The sequence below is a fragment of the Euprymna scolopes genome, chromosome 41 (assembly GCF_053919585.1).
Source record: "Euprymna scolopes isolate OS-2025 chromosome 41, ASM5391958v1, whole genome shotgun sequence".
Lineage (NCBI taxonomy): Eukaryota > Metazoa > Mollusca > Cephalopoda > Sepiida > Sepiolidae > Euprymna > Euprymna scolopes.
The window spans coordinates 18,470,878-18,493,233 of NC_136522.1; the positions used below are offsets into that span (position 1 = coordinate 18,470,878).

General features: G+C 33.7%; 1 protein-coding gene across 2 annotated transcripts in view; it reads right to left on the reverse strand.

Annotated features, from left to right (window-relative positions):
- Positions 1-22,356, reverse strand: part of LOC145266372 (DNA topoisomerase 3-alpha-like) — a 148,130-nt gene that overhangs the window by 71,586 nt on the left and 54,188 nt on the right. For both annotated transcript variants that reach the window (XM_080121998.1, XM_080121997.1), the window contains exons 10-13: positions 19,734-19,914; positions 11,557-11,663; positions 6,553-6,663; positions 1,286-1,360 (exon numbers count right to left, since the gene is read on the reverse strand). In XM_080121998.1, coding sequence (XP_079978124.1) covers positions 1,286-1,360; positions 6,553-6,663; positions 11,557-11,663; positions 19,734-19,914 — 474 coding nt within the window. The remainder of the gene's footprint in view (positions 1-1,285; positions 1,361-6,552; positions 6,664-11,556; positions 11,664-19,733; positions 19,915-22,356) is intronic.

A 22,356-nucleotide genomic window follows, 5' to 3' on the forward strand; every position in this document is an offset into this window, starting at 1 on the left:
TTTTTTTAAAAAATATGAAAATGATCCGGTAATTTTCATAAAAGATGTTATGCCTAAAGTTCTTTAGATCTTTAAATATTTTTTTATGGGCTTTGGTTTGGTAGTTTTGTTTTACGGCATATGAACCCTTTTCAGGTTATTTAATGCAGAATCTAGTCATTTTGGTACAAGTTTTTATGCTTCAAGTTCTTTATATCTTTGAATACTTATTCATAGTGCTTGGTTTGTTTTGTAGAGGAAAATTGTTGTTTTTGTTTTTGGCTTTGCAGAACATGATCGAGATTTCCAAACAAAAAGGAAACGTCATTGTTTGATACATTTTCTGGGATAAAAATTGGAAGAAGGATTCTAAACATAATATTTAATAATGATGATGATAATTTCATAGTCCATTACAATATTCATTAGACAAACCACATATGCCTTTAGTGAAGAGGATAAGAGACATGGACATGATCTGAATTATTCTTCTTATTTCATCAACAATTGCACGTTCATTTCTACAAGTTCCCCTGATACTTCAATTTCTTAAAACATTCGATAACTCTAGATTACTTGTTTCGATCAAACTATTGCTCTCATCTTTAGTGTTATTTGTGAAACGTTTCGGTCAATGTAACCTTCGACGTTCATAAGACATGTTGGCTGTTATCTTGAAAAAGAAAGAAAAAAAGTTACTGACTCCGTAGATGGTTTCTTATTCTTGGAGTTGTTTTTTTGGCCGTGGTTTTATAAGTGTGAAAAAATTTGGTTGTCAAAAGGGGAGGCAACTCTAATAAGTTTGACAGGGGATTATCTCCCTTTTATCACTGAAATTTTTAAGGAAGGGTTATATAAATTTTTGTTCTTCCTACAATTAGAGGTTCCCATATGCTGCTGATTTCTATACTTGGTCTCCTTAGTAATTATATTTTTTTTAGCATATGTGATGCTTCTTTGAGTCGTCTGACTCTTCATCTTGTATTCTTGCCATTTTTTTTCACACATACGAAACCATGGCGAAAAAACAAAAATCTTCCAAGAATACAAAACCATCTACAGAGTCAGTAACTTTTCTCCTTTCTTTTCCAAAATAATGACCAACATGCTTGACGAAGGTCGAAGGCTACACCGGCCGAAACATTGCCCAAATAACACTCAAGATGAGAACAATAGTCTGTTCAAAACATGTAAACAATCAGCCCTCATCTAAAAAATTCAGAGCTGTATTACTAGCAGAGTTATATACTATCGTGTTGCAGTCTTAGATTTTACAAACATATAAAATATATTTGTTGTCACGTACCTTATCTGACCATTTGTCGTATGGATAAACTTCAAGGTAATTCCGTGCTAAAATCATTAAACCCTGTGCAACAAACTGAAATGAAAAGAAAGAACTTCCTTTAGATAAAAAAAAATTAGAAGTGAAAAGTCCAACTGCAAAATGCAGGATTGAATAATGATGATAAAAAAACATGACTGCAACATCTAAGTAGATTTCAAAAAACCTGACTACGACACCTGAGCATATTAAGAAAACCCAATTACTTCTAATTGCGGGGGTGAAATTTTGAAAAATCCAATTGCAACTTCTCTCACCCATGATATGTGAGAACTTTTACCGACCAACAAGGTATATGGAAAATTAAATAAAAATCTATTAAATAAAAATGTATATGGAAAATTACATAAAAATTTATATAGAAAATTAAATAAAAGTGTATATGGAAAATTACATAAAAATGTATATGGAAAATTAAATAACAATCTATATGGAAAATTACATAAAAATGTATATGGAAAATTAAATAAAAATCTATATGGAAAATTAAATAACAATGTATATGGAAAATTAAATAAAAATCTATATGGAAAATTAAATAACAATCTATATGGAAAATTACATAAAAATCTATATGGAAAATTACATAAAAATCTATATGGAAAATTACATAAAAATCTATATGGAAAATTAAATAAAAATGTATATGGAAAATTAAATAAAAATCTATATGGAAAATTACATAAAAATCTATATGGAAAATTAAATAAAAATCTATATGGAAAATTAAATAAAAATCTATATGGAAAATTACATAAAAATGTATATGGAAAATTACATAAAAATGTATATGGAAAATTAAATAACAATCTATATGGAAAATTAAATAACAATCTATATGGAAAATTACATAAAAATGTATATGGAAAATTACATAAAAATGTATATGGAAAATTAAATAACAATGTATATGGAAAATTAAATAACAATCTATATGGAAAATTAAATAAAAATTTATATAGAAAATTAAATAAAAATGTATATGGAAAATTAAATAACAATCTATATGGAAAATTAAATAACAATCTATATGCAAAATTAAATAAAAATCTATATGGAAAATTACATAAAAATCTATATGGAAAATTAAATAAAAATCTATATGGAAAATTACATAAAAATGTATATGGAAAATTACATAAAAATCTATATGGAAAATTACATAAAAATCTATATGGAAAATTAAATAACAATCTATATGGAAAATTAAATAAAAATCTATATGGAAAATTAAATAAAAATGTATATGGAAAATTAAATAACAATCTATATGGAAAATTAAATAAAAATGTATATGGAAAATTAAATAAAAATCTATATGGAAAATTACATAAAAATGTATATGGAAAATTACATAAAAATGTATATGGAAAATTACATAAAAATCTATATGGAAAATTAAATAACAATCTATATGGAAAATTACATAAAAATCTATATGGAAAATTACATAAAAATCTATATGGAAAATTACATAAAAATCTATATGGAAAATTAAATAAAAATCTATATTGAAAATTAAATAAAAATCTATATGGAAAATTAAATAAAAATCTATATGGAAAATTACATAAAAATGTATATGGAAAATTACATAAAAATGTATATGGAAAATTAAATAACAATCTATATGGAAAATTAAATAACAATCTATATGGAAAATTAAATAAAAATTTATATAGAAAATTAAATAAAAATGTATATGGAAAATTAAATAACAATCTATATGGAAAATTACATAAAAATGTATATGGAAAATTAAATAAAAATTTATATAGAAAATTACATAAAAATCTATATTGAAAATTACATAAAAATGTATATGGAAAATTAAATAAAAATGTATATGGAAAATTAAATAAAAATGTATATAGAAAATTACATAAAAATGTATATCGAAAATTACATAAAAATGTATATGGAAAATTACATAAAAATGTATATGGAAAAGTAAATAAAAATGTATATGGAAAATTAAATAACAATCTATATGGAAAATTACATAAAAATGTATATGGAAAATTAAATAACAATCTATATGGAAAATTAAATAAAAATGTATATGGAAAATTAAATAACAATGTATATGGAAAATTAAATAAAAATGTATATGGAAAATTAAATAACAATCTATATGGAAAATTAAATAAAAATGTATATGGAAAATTAAATAAAAATGTAGTCTGGCACCTTACAGATGCTAAACTTCTGACTGACAAACAATATGGATTTAGACAAGCCCGTTCCACAGCTGACATCCTCACTGTAATCTCTGAACATATATACCATTCACTGAACAAAACGGGGGAGGGCAGAGTGGTAGCTCTAGATATATCTAAGGCTTTTGGCAGGGTATGGCACAAGGGTCTCCTCAGGAAAATTAAATCATACGGTATCACTGGTAGAATAATTAACATAATTAAATCCTTCTTAGATAAGAGAAAAATCCAGGTTGTCCTCGACGGTCGTACATCTAAACAGTGTGATATAAATGCAGGAGTGCCTCAGGGATCTATCCTTGGACCTCTATTGTTCCTAATATTTATTAATGACCTCCCCGACAAAACTGCCTCTGAGATGAGTATATATGCTGATGACACTACACTCTATAACAGGCATGACAGGAAAACAAATGAACACATATCTAAAGAAATGGCAAAAACACTAGAGGATGACCTCCAATCTGTAGTGGAATGGGGACATAAATGGATGGTCACATTCAATGCTGCCAAGACTAAACTGGTTTCCTTCAATAATTACAAGAAACCTTCTCTGCCACCAATAGACATTGGCCAGTGACTCCCTGTCTGAGAGTACATCTTTCAAACTGCTTGGCCTAACGTTCACAGGAAACATGAGTTGGAACAATTATATTGAAAACATTGCCAGGGCCGCTGCGAAAAAGGTAGGCTCTCTCTACCGTGCTAGAAAACTACTGACACCTGAAAGTATCCTGTACCTCTATAAGGCCACCATACGCCCATGTATGGAGTATTGTTGTCACATTTGGGCTGGTGCATCTGCTACTAGTCTCTCGCTCCTAGACAAGGTTCAAAAAAGAGTCGCCAATCCGATAGGCCCTGAACTGGCATCTAAACTTCAGCCTCTGTCCCATCGTTGAAACGTTGCATCCCTCTGCCTATTCTACAAGTATTTTAATGGTGAATGCTCTGACGAACTGCAGACACTTGTGCCCCCACGATGTAGACATCCTCGACAAGCATCTAAATCACACCCCCACACAGTAGAGATCCCTAAATGTAAAAGATCTTTCTACTCCAGTAGTCTCTTCCCCAAAACCGCTAGACTCTGGAATTCCATTCCAGGTTCCTGCTTCCCTAACTGTACTGACATGCAGAAGTTCAAGTGCAACGTGAACCGACATCTTGCTGCCCAAATCCCAACATAGTGCCCCAGCAGTTGCTGCCCCTGATAGTAGCCCCCTATACCAAAGTGGCAATGTGCCTTGTTTGGGGTGAAAATGTAATAAAAAAAAAATTAAAAAAAAAAAAAAAATATGGAAAATTAAATAAAAATCGATGAAGTAGGGTTGATTCGCTGCCATTTTGTGAATTCTTGGTCTATTTTTTTTATTGCTAGGCAATTATGTCACACCTAAGCAGATTTAGAAAACCCGACTACTTCTAACAGCAGGGGTGATATATTTTTAAAATCAAATTGAAACTCTTGAATTGTGATTTTGCTCCCACAAGTGACAAATGTGGCATAAAGGTAAAAAAAAGTGTTGATGATGGGAAGATAGAAGCTTGGTTTTAGATACATTAAAATTAACCAACCATCTTTTTCCCCATTGCATCACGTGATCAAAATCTGAGGAGAGACTTGATAAGTGGTGACTCCCAAGTAAAAAAAAAAGATACTTTGTTCCCAGAAACACTATCAATAATTCCCCCCACTCTTTATCTGTGCCTAAACCTAAACGTAGATTCCATGAACAAAGCTTTTTTATTAGAACTGCACGCCTGTGGAATTGTCTTCCGTTTTCCTGCTTTCCGGCTGACTACAATATGGTTGTCTTCAAGTCTAACGTAAATAAGTTCTTGATGAGCCGTTCCATATAAGTTATCAAATTTAACAAATTTTCATTACTAATGATTATTATATTGTCCAATTTCTACTGTACACTCTTTAACCCTTATCCTTGAGTGGCCTCTTGGCCTTGATAATGAGTTGATACCTATGAAAAAAAAAAAAAAAAAAGAAAAAGTCCAATGTGAACAAGTTCTAATTGAATCGTCCCCCTAAGTAACCCAAGTTTCAAAATTCCCACTGTTTACTATGCTAAAATCACAATGACTAATGTATACCTATTAACCCTTATCCTCGAGTGGCCTCTGGGCCTTGATAAGTGGGGACACCCTTGTAAAAAAAAAAAAAAATATATATATATATATATATATACATTGTTAAATATAGTCATAGAGAGAGTAATGAAAATAATTTCTTCCTTTTTCTTGTACATATATTTTACTACCTGAGACTTGACAATTACGTAGGTACCATTTGTATCACTTGAAATTTGATATTCTTTTAGTTTGTACAGCATGTCCAAAAAGTCACTGAAGGATTTTGAACTTAAATAGATTCTTTATTTTTTACAATATCTTTCTGTAATTTTAACACAATCTGACTAAATTATTGGGAAATTTACAAAAAAAAAAAAAAAAATGCAAAATTCAAACAATCTTTATTTATGAAAAATAATGTCTTTTAAATGTTGCCCATTTTCAGCTTCGCATATTTGTGCTCTTTCCAAAAGATAATTCATGACAAATTGCAGAATCTCTGGATTGCGATTTAACTCCCTTATTTCATTCCTAACATTTTCCTTCAATTCTTGCAGGGTTTGGGGTTCGTTAATTTTTCTTTAAGATATCGCCACAAGAAAAAGTCAGGGCTGTCAAGTCTGGGGAACGTGGTGGCCATTTGATATTGCCATAGCGAGAGATAATGTTGCCAAATTGACCCCTGATTTTGGTAAAACAATTTAACAACTTGCGCACGTTGTTCAATTCTATACTTATCCATAATTAATTTCCAAAATATTATCTCTAAAATATCGGAAATAGAGAAAAAATAATCATTAATGGTAAAATAACAAAGATTTTCAATCCTTTAGTGACTTTTTAGGCATGCTGTATAATATAAAAGTTACAGGATTATTTCCAAATATAGTCATAGCAAGAATAATAAAAATAATTGCATACTTTTTCTTGTGCAATTTCTATTTCCACCGTCGTCTCTTGGCCTTGCGCATCTTGTGAACACGTAGCCAAGAAATGCCGCACAATGAAATCGTATACTTTCTTTTCGTTGCCCTGAAAATGATGAGACAATGGAATAAAATTTTAAAAGAAAATACTTTTTAATAAAAATAAATAAAAAAAATAAGAAGTATGGCGTGTTTTGCTTGAAGCTTTGTTTAATGGATAGAAGGTGTTTTTGAAGGCTTAAAATGCAGGAATATACAGTCGTTATGAGCAGATAAATAAATAAATGAATAATTCAATATTTTTTTTTTATTTATTTACCAGAATGGTTTGTTTTTCTTTCTTTTTTTTTTATATTGTGGATGGTATTTCTCGGGGAAATACCATCCACTGTTAAAAAAAAAAGAAAAATAAACTATTTAGGTAAATAAATAAAAAAATTATTGAATTATTTATCAGTTATTTATTTATTTATCTGCTCATAACGACTGTACATTCCTGCATCCTAAGCCTTCAAAATCACCTTTTATAAAAAAAATAAGTTGTTCATTTAATGGTGAAAATATTATTTCAAGCTTAAGCATGATTATTTAGTTGACATGATACCTCAAATAGAACAGATCACCATAATAGTAATTTATTTACTTCCATCATGACAAAATGTCTCACGGGGCTGTAAAGTGGGGGGAAACCCCAACCCCAGGAAGCACTATGATATGGAAATAGAAAATTAACAAATTATTTCTATACCATAGTGCATCCTAAAATTAAGTATAAAAATAGCCATGACCAGATTTGTCAGCATTGCCTACTAGGAATACATCAGGCAATCAACAGTAAACCAACAACCTTAAAAAAAAGAGGTAATGCTTGGGAGTAGTGGCGTACAGAATAGAAGAAGTGTGAAGCAGTAGGTCAGGTATCCGAATTGGGTGAGGAGGAGCCATCTAATTATAATCACACTATCGCACTCTTTCATAATATTCCTTAATACTATGCGTATTGCACCGTCTGTGATCATCCTACTCATTGTGCTAAGGAATTCTCTCTCAAAAACAAAAACCACAAATCCAATTTACAAACAAATGATGTTTATTTAATTATTTTGGGGGGTTGGTAGGTGGAATATTACAAGTGATACTCACTTTCCCAAGATTGAATATCAAATTTACATAATTAAAGTTTTGCCTGACCAAACTGAAGTACAAAAGTCCCATTGACACAATCCTTCGGCCAAGCAACCCACCCTGCTCGGAGTGACACACTAGCTTAACTGCTCAGCAGCTCTCGGGATAATCAACTGCCTGTCTCAAACAATCAACTCTAAATTCCACTCTTCCTCCTCCTCCTTCAGAAAAGGACTGCCTATGACCTCCATCTTTTCCCATAATCTGGAATTTTTCACCTCTGACCATATCTGGGTCTTTGTTAGCAATCCCAATTCGACCACCCAGAGGCTGACCAGAAAATAACATTCTGACGGTCTCTAATCAAAAGAGTTTACCGGGAGCTCATCTAGGAAAATCACTTTTCCCAAACAAATCACTTTCCCATTAGAAAATATCTCCTGAGTGGTTGGACATCGTACGGCACAATCACGTTGACATACCGGTTCTCACCCGATCACCTAAGTTAAGCAATGTTGAGCCTGGCCAGTACCAGATGGGTGACCATTTGGGAAGGCTAGGCACTATATGTACTTTCTGAGAAGGTTATGTGTGGGGCCAGCACCCTCACCCTGTAAAAAAGACCTTCTCGCTACAAAAACATCTACAAAAGTTGTAGATGGCCTATGCCCCTCCAGGGACTCAAGGGTGATGGATGGTTGGACTTCAGACATAGATACTTTCAATCTTAAATCTGGCCTGTAGAGCTCTTTATGGAAAATGTTAAAAATTTGCATGAAAAATTTTTTTAAAATGGAAATGTGTGAAAATAGTGTTGGTTTTTGTTTTTGTTTAGAAAATGATTAAAAGAATGAGGTCTGGGAGAACCAGTTTCACTAAAAAGCAAACCTGATGAGTAAAACGGTATAAAACATGTTCAGGTCATTTTTTTCCTTATTTTAACCTGCATAGCTCTAAAAAGTCAGGAATATTTTTTTTTTTTACATAGGAGTTATGACTTATCAAGGCCCGGAGGCCACTTGAGGGTAAGGGTTAATGGGTGTACAGTAGTCAATGGGATAATATTGTAGTAATCATTAGAAGTGGTAAATTTGGATTACTTAAAGGAACGGTTCATCAAGAATTTGTTTACATTGGACTTGAAGACGACCAAATTGTAGTCAGCTGGAAAGCAGGCAAACAGGACAGAGTTACATAGGCGTGCAGTTCTAAGAAAGAAGCTTTGTTCATGGAATCTACGTTTTAGTTTAGTCACAGATCAAGAGTGGGGGAAATTATTGATAGTGGATTCAGCTAGACGAGTGTTTTTTTTTATAAAGTCAGTGAAGGGAGGACAATAGATTAGAGATCAGACGAGCACTTGCCATGAAAATAATGATAAAGCAGAGACAGACTCGCAATGTCTCTTTTGTGGGAAAAAGGTTGCAGAGAATAGAATAGGACATCCTCTACTAGGCTATAAAGTCTATTTTGAACTCTTTCAAGGCAGGATAAAGTCTTTCTAGCAGCTCCTTTCCAGATGTGGCAACAATACTCCATCATTGGACGTACCTGACTTTTATATTTTATATATGAACCTGAATTTACTTAATTAAAACATGAGTACTTCAACTTATTTAAAAAGTTTATTGAATTTCTTCCCTCCACCCTAAATTTGAACTAAGGGTTAGTCGTAGTCATAGTTCTTACAATTTTTCAGGAATGAAACACTCAACAGTTAAGCAATAAGTGACCATTAAATGAGGCACTAACTTTTTCAAACTAAGAAAATATCTCTTGGATGGTCAGACTACAGCCAGAGATACTTTCAGTACTCAATGCCTCATCCTTTGTCCAAGCATTTATTTAATTTATTTAATTATTTATTATGTTTACAGCACTAGAACTTATACCTGACACAATATTATAATAGAATTAGTGTCAATCTCATGGTATGAAAGTTGGACCAAATCTTATCTCTGGCACAAGCCTTCTGAGAAGATGCTATGAAAACATCTTATGTTAAAATGTTAAAATAGGCGATGACGATGATGAATTCAACAAATATAAAATTGCAGAGCTCTACAGACAAATTAATCTTTAATTGACCTTTGACAACTAAATATTTTCGTTTACTAGCCAAACAGAAAAGTTACTAGCCAAACCCTAAATATGCACTGAATTTTATGTTGAGACTTACAATTATAAACATTTGAATTTCTTCAGATATTTTTTAGGCATGAAGGGCTGTCCCTTATCATGTAAGTAAGAAGATATACTAGATAAGTGAAAATGATATTAGGATAAGGTTAGAATCGAACCCTGTAGGCAAGTGTTAAAGATAATAGAGAATGGAATGTTAAAAATTAAGTCTATTGTAATTCTATTAGAAATAGTTAAATATTGTTTATATCGGAAAAAGAGTCAATTGTCCATTCTTTAGAAATCTAGATATTAAATAATGTCAGTTAAATGAATGCACAATGCGAGTTAAATTATATTGTTTCAAAATAGGTTAAATTAGAATTGAGGATTCTTTTGTTTGTCAAAAGTGTGTTGGACAAACATATGTAAAGCCACGTGGAAATTAGTCACGTTTGGAAAACACTTTTGACGTCATAAACAAAGGGAATTCCTCAATATAGGATTCGGTGGGTTCGGAGTTAGGGTCAGTTGGATGTTAGTCAGTTGCCAGTTGATCAGTCGAGAGTTGACAGTTGATGCAGTTGGAGTGGGAGCCCCATAGAGGCGAAGGGAAGAAGATTAGACCATGTAGATACAAGCTGAATTCCTGACTTCATCGACCGGCCGATCAAACGAATAAAGCAATCCCATTAATAATTTGTAACTGTTTGTCTCGTGTCGGCATTCATCACAAACAAAAAGGTAAATGTGTTTTATCATCTTATAATGAACATTGTGTAACCCTTCCAAGAATTATGTGTCCTCCCACCATCATCACAAGTGAAGTATCTCCTCCTCTCTATATGTGTATAAGAACTACTGTATATAATATCTCCCAGTCTGCAATAATATTAAGTCTCCAAGAATTGTCACAGTTGTCATCGTCGTGATGTAATATGTATAAATGTCTTCCCATCGGAATTGCCATCACCTATCGTCATCCCCGCTATACATGTCCCGTTATAAGTCCCCAATATGTACTATTCAACAAGTCTTCATTAAAAAAAAAATATTGTTTCACTAAAACTTTTATTGTTTAAATAATTTTACTTTGCTCGTTTTATTTAAAATAATAATAATAAAGGTTGAAAAGATATTTTTCACTCAGAAATAAGCTTTAGAAAATTGTTGGTGAAAGAAATACATTCGCCAAAAGATAAGGTTTTGGTACTTGTACAGTTTAATCAAGACATTAAACAATGAAAATATAAAAAAAAGGTTATATTGTACATATCCGTTATGGAATGAAGTTCTCCGGAAAAAAAAAAAAATCACTTAATTTCATCAAGTAGTTTGTTTTTTTTACAGCAAAAAAACAATTTGTTATGATACTGAGATGAGGAGGGAGTGTTGGTGCTTTAAATTAAGTTATCTCCCTGTGGCGTGTCCAAAAAAAATTCCAAGATGTCTACCTTCGGCGCGCTGTCGTAAAAACATGTTTTTCCGCTGTAAAAAAAACCCCAAAAAACCTACTTGATCAAATCAAGTGAAAATTTTTTTTTTGAGATCTTCAGTTCAAAATGGATACATACAATATAACTTTTTTTTTTCAATATTTTCATTTTTTAATGTCTTGATTAAACTGTACAAGTGCCAAGTTTTTTTTTTTTTACTTCTAGTCGCCACTTGGAAAAATCACTCGCAAATGCAACTGTTTCACTCACAACGTAAAACTCTGAATTGAGCAAGAAAAAAAAATGAACTTACTGACCTGCAAGGAATTCGTATATTTGGTTGGATGGATCGGAGGATGGGCTTGATCAGATTTATGTCCATTCCGAGGATTTGGACCATGTTCCAATACTTGACCGGCAAACTCTTATCAAAAGAAGAAATAAAAGAAGATGTACAAGTTTAAATAACATAAAATATTTTGGGGGGAACAAAAAGTGACCAGAGTGCTCAATTAACAGAGTTAAACAGATCTTTAACTATTGTTATGACAATGACTGTAGTAAAAGTAATGCAAACCGTAACTTACACAAGCAACGCCACCTCTGTCTATCTTGTTGGATGACAGAATCAAGAAAGGAAATAGAAAAGAAAAACTTTTGTCTGTGGACGGCTTATTGATATACATATGGCATTAATTTTCATATGAGATAGTGATGACTATGAAAAGGGGAAAATGGGAAATCACAGAGCAGTCTTTCTTTTTAGACAGCTAAGAAAGGGAGAGAAAGGACGCACGATGACAATTACAGTGGAAGTCAGGAGTTGGCAAGAAGTTTGGACAAATATTTATTATTTTTAAAAAATTTATTTTCATAGTTTTTAAATCCCCAACTCCAGGAATATTTTAACATGTATTTTGTGTGATTAAAGTATGTTGGAAAAATATCTCAGTAAAACTTGAATAAATCAGTTTTAGTATTTTCTGTAATAAAAACCGATATATCAGTTTGACAAGAAAGTTCTTGCAGTTTTTACATTTAAATTCAGATGAACATATCTCGGCTCAAACAAAACTTTATTGATCAAAATAAGCACCATCAGAATCAACACACTTTTATCGACACAAAACAAGTGTATTTATGCCAGTAACGATAAAAATCTTGCATTCGGTGACAATGAAGTTGCTGAAGGTGTTTTTGATATCACTTAGGTTTTTGAAGCATTTCTCATGCAGAAAGTTGTCAAGATGCTTGAAAAAGTGGTAGTCGGTAGGTGAGAGGTCTGTAGAGTATGGCAGATGTGGCAGAGTTTTGTAGCCCAATTTGTTTAACTTCTGCAGAGTCGGTTTAGCAATGTGTGGTCGGGCATTGGAGTATTTGGGTCTTTTCTATTGACTAATGCTGGGTGTTGTTGTAGAAGTTTCTGATGCATTTCATCCATTTGTTGACAGTACTTCTCCACCATAATGATGCGTAAAAGAAGGGAAGATGACACTTCATAACAGCGTTTCTTTTGGTTGTTGTTCAATTTGTGAAACATGCATTTGTCAAGTTTTACTGCTATTCCAATCTCTCTCAAGTGGTTGAAAATCATTGTATACATTACGTGTAATTCAGAAGCAAATTTTCAAACAGTTGTACATGGATTGGCTTCAATGAAGGCTCGTAATCGATTGCTGTCAACATCTGATGGCCAACCACTACACTCATCATCTTCAAGATTCTCGTCGCCGCCATGAAATTTCTTAAACTACAATTGTGCTGTGCGTTCAGTAGTGCTTCATTGATATCGCAAGCTGTTTCAGTAGTTTTTCAGCCTAGCTCGTATTGAAATAAGAAAATTGTGCAAATTTGCCTTTTTCCATTTTGTATTCAACATTCTGAAAAGAAGACATAATTGTTTTAAAACGATTATAATTTAAACGATTAGATAGAGCGAAAAATGCTCTTTAAAATGATGTATAAAGTAAAAGTATTAATAACGAAAACTTATTTGAAAATACATCATTTGAAATCAAAATAAAAAATTCCACAAGAATTTTTTCACCAACTTAATATCTATACGTGTGTGAAAGCGTATATACTGTCGAATATCTTTTTCATCTCCTGTATTTATTAGACACACTTAGATGGGTGACTATTTAGGAATATCAGGTGCCGTATATAAAACGCACTCCCATGTGTGTATATAAACTGAAACTGCAACATATGAAGCAAATTATCTATAATATAATTCTCACTTGTCTGTTTAAATGTATGTATGTTTGTATGTCTGCCTAAAACTTTCGACAGAGATGACGGATTTTCACGAGATCGGTATCATTTTGAAGTTCGACTCTTCGGACGACAAATATTGAAAAAATTGACCAAAAATATTAATTCCTTCAACTGGACACTTTTCTACATACATTTAAACAGATTTTTGCTCTTTATATCAGAGAATAATGAAACAAATGTTTTTTCCCATCAAACTGTCATTTCCATCTTTGTCTTTGTGTTGTACTTAGAGAGGTGGATTAGTACCAAAACAGTCATATTACATAGTGAGGTGGGAGATATTGTTCTTATAATGGGATCAGATAAAAAGGTATAAATTGTACGCATTGTTGTTTAGCCAGGCGATATGATATTGACGTATAAACTGAGTCATGTTATATCAGCGATTTATCACACGGTAATATATATTACAATTCATATTTACTTAAAGGTATCAGTTTTTTATAAGAATAATAATATATGCTTCATACCTTTTCTTTCTCCAAGAGTTCTATCTTCACTATTCAACTCCGTGATGAAACATGAACTGACCTACACCATAACCAATTGAGACCTCTGTTCTTCCTTCTTTTGTGAAACCACAGAACAACACTTTATATTTTTAATATATAAATTTATTTCAGTTGTCTACAAATGGTCTTCACAAAGAGTCTAGATTTCGTAACTACATGCTTGTTCTTAACAGCCTTGCTTCCTGGCTTGAAGCACGTCTGGTCACTTCCGTGACCAAACTCAAACTATTCTCCTCTCTCTAACCTTCCCGACCTCTTGACCTCTTCCTCAGTTCCATTACATCATCATTAAAAAGCACATGTCTCTCGACGTGCAATCTTTTCACGTATGCCTGCCCAAAGTCATTTTGTTTATTTAACCTAACTAATTTATGTAAACATCCTCAGTTAAAACTCATTGCTACACTTTATTCGATAAACAATAAATAACTCCCAATATAAACTATTTTAACAATATCATAGAATAGATAGATAGATAGATAGACAGACAGATAATAATTAATGATGCTGATGACACTACTATCTATGGTAGCACATTTAAGAGCGTAAACGACCAAGTTCTCTCTGATTCTCTCGCCTCTGATCTTGAGCAAGTGGTACAATGGGGAAAGAGGTGGCTTGTTACTTTTAATGCATCTAAAACCAAGCTTTTATCTTTACATCATCAACGCTCTGATCCCCATCTGGCATCAATTGAAATCAATGGCTCTCGTCTTGGGGAGGCCTCATGTTTTGACAAGCTTCTGGGCTTGACTTTTACTCCTGATCTTAAATGCAACGCATACATTAAATCCGTTGCCAAGGCCGCTGAAAAAATGGTGGGATCCTTCTATCGATCCAGTAGATATCTCACTGCTGATGCAATTCTCTATCTATATAAGAGCCAGGTACGTCCAAGGATGGAGTACTGTTGCCACATCTGGGCAGGAGCTGCTAGAAAGGACTTATCCTACCTTGATAGAGTTCAAAATAGACTTCGTAGCCTTGTGGGGGATGTCCTTTTCTCTTCCCTTCAACCTCTTTCTCACAGAAGAGATGTTGCGAGTTTGTCTCTGCTTTATTGTTATTTTCATGGCAGGTGCTCGGCTGAGCTCCATTCTATGGTCCCCGCTGACCAAACTTTCACAAGAAACACCCGTTTAGCAGAAAATACTATCACTAGTTTCCCCCACTCTTTATCTGTGCCTAAACCTAAGCGTAGATTCCATGAGCAAAGCTTCTTTCTTAGAACTGCACACCTATGGAACTGTCTTCCGTTTTTCTGCTTTCCAGCTGACTACAATATGGTTGTGTTCAAGTCTAACGTAAACAAGTTTTTGATGAGCCGTTGCATATAAGTTAACAAATTTACTGAATCTCCATTACTAACGGTTACTGTATTGTCCAATTTCTACTGTACACTCTTTAACCCTTATCCTCGAGTGGCCTCTTGGCCTTGATAAGTGGTGATGCCTATGTAAAAAAAAAACAAAAAACAAACTTTTAACCACATCATTATCTAACACTTGTTAACAGAAGAAAGAGAGAGAGAGAAAGCAAGTGACGGCCTCCCACTCTTTTCCCTTATCTTTCTTTGCTTTTGCTTATTGGTAAGAATTCTTGGGAACATTAAAGGAAAGGTTCTTTTTTTTTTACAAAGTGGTCACCACTTATCAAGTCCTGAAGGCCTCTCGAGGATAAGGGTTAATGAATGTAAGGTGGTAATTTAGTAATCATTAATGGTGTAGATTCGGTAGAATTTAGATCATTTAAGGAGACTGCTCAACAAGAGCTTGTTTGCATTGGACTTGAAGGCTACCATATTGTAGTTGGCTGGGAAGCAGGCCAATGGAACAGTGTTCCACATGTGGGCAGTTCTCGGTAAGAAGCTTTATTCATGGAATCTGCGTTTAGGTTTAGGCACAGATAGAGAATGGGAAAAATTGTTGATAGTGGCTGTATCTAGTTAAGTGTTTTTTGTGAAAGTTTGGCAAGGAGAGGCCATAGATTGGTTGGTTGTTGGTTGGTTGTTTTTGTTTTACGGCATATCAACCCTTTTCGGGTTATTTAATGCCGAATCCAAAGATTTTGAAGAAAAAATGTTTTTAATAGAATATATTTGTTGTTTTCACGTCGGTTTCTATTTAATCCATAGTTGGGACCCTAACAGGTACCACTCCTTCTATTTCTTTGTGCCACTGTTTCTAACACACTCTGCAGCATGGACCAGTAGTAATTTGGCCAGGAGCATAGAGATACAAAGAAATCCCTTCCCATAATTCCCTTGCTATTTTTCTGTCTTTTTCCTGCACGACCACCATGATGTGAGGACGCATAGTCTGTCTCTCCGTAAATGAGGGGGGCCACCCCCTCCCTCAACACTAGTTAGGGTAGGTTAGTTAGCTTCGAAAAGCCTATCGTCCAGTTTTAATTGTAAAAATTAATTGTAATATGTATTGTAATATATATTTTGTAAAATAAAATAGTTAGTTATACCTTATGTATATTACAATTGTGTTGCGTGTCATTTTTCTTGTGTCTGCCATGAATGCCTTCATAAATGTCTGAAGTCGAAAGGCGGCCTTGAGGACAAAGAGATGAAGATTCCCACCAGAATGCCACCAGGGTGAAGAGATCATCAGGTATGGTTTTCTTCTTACTACACAGACCCTAATGACTGGCCCATCTTCATGCGACCGCTTTAAGACATTTACTATAACACATCTGTCGGTCACACCTCAGTGACCGGCTGATAGTGGTATACTCCGGGTCAGAGTGGACCTGGGAGCAATGACAATTAAAGGGTGGTTCTACACTCCTCAAAGCCCACAAGCTGGGGCCTCACCACTGGATATAGTTTAAGGTCATATCCAGGACCCCCATTGAGGGACTTTTACCCTCTGCAGGGGGGCAGTCGGCGTATTCTAATGCCCCACCGACAGGACCGCCATAGATTGGAGATCAGATGAGCAGTGGCCAAGAAAATAACGATAGAGCAGAGCTAGGCTCACAACATCTCTTCTGTGGGAAAGAGGTTGCAGGGAAGAGAAAAGGGCATCACCTACTAGGTTTCGAAGCTAGTTTTGAACTCTTATCAAGGCAATATAGTAGGTTATTCATTGTTTTATTAAATCATTTTAATTAATTACTGTTAATATTGATGAAATCATTATATATATATATATATATATATATATATATATATATATACAGACAAAAAGGCACAATAAAATTACAAATGTATAACACCGAACATTAACTTATGAATTGTTTAGGCATTCACATAACTGTCCTTGGATTATTATCAGTACTATATACAGAGTTATTTAAAATATTATGTTGTACGAGGGGCGTTCTAAAAGTAATGCCTCCTACGTTTTTATTCCGCCCGAATGGACCAGAGAGGATTGCAAATTGCATTGTTTTCAATTGATCGATACCTCCGTTCAGTCTCAAAAGACAAAGATACTTCCTGTATGCAGCTGCACATGTAATTGTGAGGCAAGGGTTGCGCAATTTCCAACCACACCTCTCCTGAATCAGCACTGCTGGAGTCCAGTGGCAAGGAGCAGTCCAGAACAACTGGAAACAATGCCGAGATAAGCGGAGAGCACATACAGCACCTGGAAGTCCCAAATGGTCACCCATTTAGTAGCGAACAGGTTTGACGTTGCTTAACTTTGTTGAATCAATGGGAACTGGTGTGTCAATGTGATTATGCCGTATTGTTATGATGAATGAATTTATGCATTCATATTTAGTGCTGCAGTCACATTCCCTACCGTTTGAGCTATCAACAGATAGATAAGAAAGATTTAAATTCAACCACTCCAAACTATGAATGAATTTGCGCATGCGCAAAAGTAATAGAAATATGTCGGTAAATTGAAATGAACATTTTCCATTTCAACTTGCCAACATGGTATTTATCTATTTAAACAAAGATTTTACTCGTTATAAACCATCCTTGGTGTATGATTACTATTTCCTGCTAATTTCAGTGTTATGTGACCAGTAGTTTTAAAAGTTTATCAGTTAAATATTTCCACACAGACACACATATAGATATATATACCTATTTATTAGTAAAGCTATACTGTCATCAAACCAGTGTGATGTAGCCGGGTTGAGCAAATAGTAGTTTCTCATAAAAAAAAAAAAAAAGTTACAACACAAATTCGTTTGTTAGAAAAATATAAAATTACTAGCGAGGAGGAGTAGGGGGATGCCTGGCTTTGCCTGATAAGTATAGATATGATATTTTAATTTGTCCAGATTTTATATATATTATTGTTGTGGGTACATACACACCCTTATAATCACTAAGATGGACTTATCCATTAGCCATATAAGCAGCAAGTATAGACCGCTCAATGAGAACTATCCGGATGTCGTACAGAGACGACTCCCCACGGACTTACTAATCTTCCTGTATCACTAACCCTGTTCTGGATATAAATGTTCTTCGTATTCTCACCAGTCGTCGTGTTTTCCTACTTTCACCTTTCCCGACTCCACTACAATTATTATAGAGTCATGATTTCAAAAGTAAAACAAAAGTATTAAGGTGCCATCAGCTAGAATCGAAACCGAAACCAAAACTGCAGCATTCAAAGCTGGTGATGTTACCTCTGTACAAACGTGTATAAACCAATTAAATATTAAAAATAAACTAAGATGAAAATGTTTAATCATTTTTCCAATTTTTACCCATTTTTGACCCCTTAAAAACAATTAACCGATTAAAGACCCATAAAAGAACGGCCTATAAAAAATCCAATCATTTGAGGCCCCTGAGACTTTTAGCTTCGGAGGAGATAGTTTGAAAATATGGAGACAGACTGACCAACAATCAGACAGACAGACATATAGGCGTTTATATATTAGATTATTTTATTTCTTGCTTCGTGTGCATGCTTCAAGCGGTAAGCAGAAAGTGGAGAATTCAGCAACAACTCGTGACCGCTATTGCTTTTTTTAACTGACTCCTCCTCTTCCACCTCGCTTGTTTATATTGACCTGCTCCCTCCAAGGTGTTCTAGCCCTGGCAGCTGTGAGGTCAACTACTTGACCCATTCACCTCCGGTGACATCAGCTTTGACAGATTTACCTCATCACTCGATGCTTTTAGCCTCAAACTGTCCTGCGTGTGTTTGTTCAGTCTGAACACGCAACACAAGGCACAGCACCACTTAGTCATAAGGGGCTACTATTTGGGTCCAGATTAGCACAGATGCTATTTAGGGAGTTGGGCAGCAAGATATCTGCTCACATTATACTTGAACTTCTGTGTGTCAGTACAGTTAGGGAAACAGGGGCCTGGGAGGGAATTCCAAAGTCGAGCAGTTCGAAGGAAGAAACTATTTGAGCAGATGTATTTTGTTGAACTTGGAAATCTATTTGTTGAACTCGAGAATTTGCAAAATATTTCGAACAGGAGAACCCATAGCATAATTAATTAAAGTATTAAGTAAAACTCAGTTCTAATTGACACTCTTCTAGAGGTTGGAGGCTCAATGCTCAGTATGGACAATATTAAGTTGAGATTTCTACCTCAGGTCATGGCTAACGAAAGAAGATGCTATCCCAGTGGATTAAATAAAGGCTTGATTCAAAATTCCATGCAGATTTTCGAAATTTTACAAGATATACTTGAAGAAGGTCGAAGATCACAAAGGAACAAAATGTTTTTAAAAATCAAGTCAATTAAACGGCAGAGAACTTACCACCCCAGTCTGGATGTTGCGTTTGTTTCTCTATTAATTCAACCAAATTAATTTCTTTGGCAAACATATTTGTCTCCGTTCGAGGGTAACTGATAAATCCCTGCGTGTAAAGCTTCTCAGCAATTGACATTGTTTCTTTGGCACCGATTTTTAATTTTCGCGATGAAAGTTTCTCAAGTTCCTGGATAGAAAAAAAACAAAATTATAAGCAAACAAAAATTGTATTAACAAAAGTATGTTACAGAAGTATACGTCATTATTCTGGGGCCATAACTGCCATGAATTACAGTATTTACTTTCTTCCCACTGCAGAAAGATGTGATATGACATGGGAAGGTAGAGAGAGTCAAACCAGTGGCCCTTGATAAAAAGAGTTTGTTTGCCCTGTAGGAGAATCTTCTAGTGATGGTGTCACAAACAAAACACTTGCTTCAAATTTGTCATGAGCCAGCATGGAAGTGGTAAGGCTTAGAAAACTGTCACAAGGATATTTTGGTACTTGTTAAGCTAATAGATGACAAATCAATTTTTTAAATATATTGTTTTAAACAAAAACAATATTATATACTTAATTGTCATGTCGAAAATAGTAATATATCCCAAAATTACGAAAATTCATTGAGTAGAACAACTGCTATTGCGTTTTTAGTAAAAAAAGTTTATCGTTATAGACAACAAATATTGCAGCCATGATCACAAGTAATCTAAAATATTCCTTTCAGAGTTATGTCCCCTGCTTTTAGCCTCCTATTGTTTACTTTACAATGTCTAAGAAAAATGCGATTTTACCCAATTTCACATAAAAATTACTTTAATTAGAAATAAATGAGTTTTTATAATTTTTGGATATATTACTATTTTCGACATGACAATTAAATACGTAATATTGTTTTTGCTTAAAACAACAGATTTTTTTTTTTTAAATCGATCTGTCGACCGTATCTTAACAAGCACTGATATATTTTTATGGAAATCGCTCAAGACAAGAAAAGGAGCTAAAAAAAAAATATACTAATTCAAAGTTAAAAATCATCCAATGATAAATGATAGATGGATAGATTTGAACCTAGAAAACAACAATTCGCTGCAACTTTACTATAGTGTGTCTTTGAAAAAATACATTTCAGAGAAAAACATTCTGTACTTACATGTCATGCCAAAATTAGTATAAATTCAAAATATTACAAATGTAGAAAAATAATTATAAGTCAAAACAGAGTTTTTCAAAGTTGCAATTTCACTGTAAATTAACACTTTAAATGCTTGAAATCAGGTGGAGATAACTGCTTTCAAGTTGTCCGTCTTGCTTATTCTCGATAATAATTCACATGTTTTTTTTTTTTTTCAAAAATTAGCCCTAGCACATCTTCTACGGGATAATGTTTCATAAATTTTGGAATTTATACTAATTTCAACATGACGTGTAAGTACGTAATAATGTTTTTCCTGAAATGCTTTTGTTCAAACATACACAATTGGGTTGGACGACACACTATAGTAAGGTTGCACCAAACAATTTTTCCAGCTTTGTCAGAAATATTACAAAAATCAGCCCAGTTGACCAGCACACATTTAATCTTTTTGGCCAATTTTTAGATATTTTTTATCTGAGAGATTGATCTTTCTAACGATACCAATTTTGTCAGTGTCCAATACGTCTGTCAAAAGTTTTTTGCAGACATACAAACACACACACATACAAACTAATACACATTTTCCCTTTTATATAACAGACTAGCATGAGTGACCGGCATTGCCCAGGTGTGTGGAAGTGTGTGTAAGGGGGTTGGTTGAGCAAAAAAAAAAAGCGAAATTGCAAGCGCAAAAAAAAAAAAAATTAGTAGTAGGTGGTAGACTTGAATCCGTAACAAGAAAAAGAAAAGAAGGTAAAAAAAAAAAAAGCAAACAGTGGTATCGATACGTCTACTGCGATTGTGATGTCACGGACAGTCAAAATACCATGTTTTATGCAATGTCGTTGACACAAGGTTTGAAATGACTTGCAAAAATGTTTACGAAAAAAGTGACTCCTCCTTGTAAAAAACGGCCCAGTTGATAGTGAAAGAATTAATGTTTTTGGCCGATTTTTCGATATTTGTCGTCCGAGACATTGAGCTTTAAAATGATACCAACTTTGTCACGACATGTCTGTCGAAAGTTTTAGACAGACATACAAACACACATATTGCCTTTTATATTATAGACTAGCGGGTGTGCCTTAGTGCGTGTAAATGGTGTAGTAAGGAACCCTGAGGGTGGGGGGCATTAGAAAAAAAGTGGTAGTAGGCAGGCGGAGAAAAAAAAGTTAGAAAAAACATGGCATCTTAGCCGATGTCTCCAGAAGTTCCGAACTTGAAATTAAGCGTAGTCAATCCAACCAATACGATTACTTGCGAAAAATGGCAATGCAAAAACCGACCTCCTCCTTGTAAAAAACTGTCCGGCTGACAGTGAAGGAATTAATGTTTTTGGACAATTTTTTTATATTTGTCGTCCGAAGGATCAAGCTTGAAAACGATACCGATCTGGTCAAGATCCAAAGCGTCTGTCAAAAGTTTTTGCAAGACATACAAATACACACACAAACACATTTGCGCTTTTATAGATATAGATGAAATGTAAG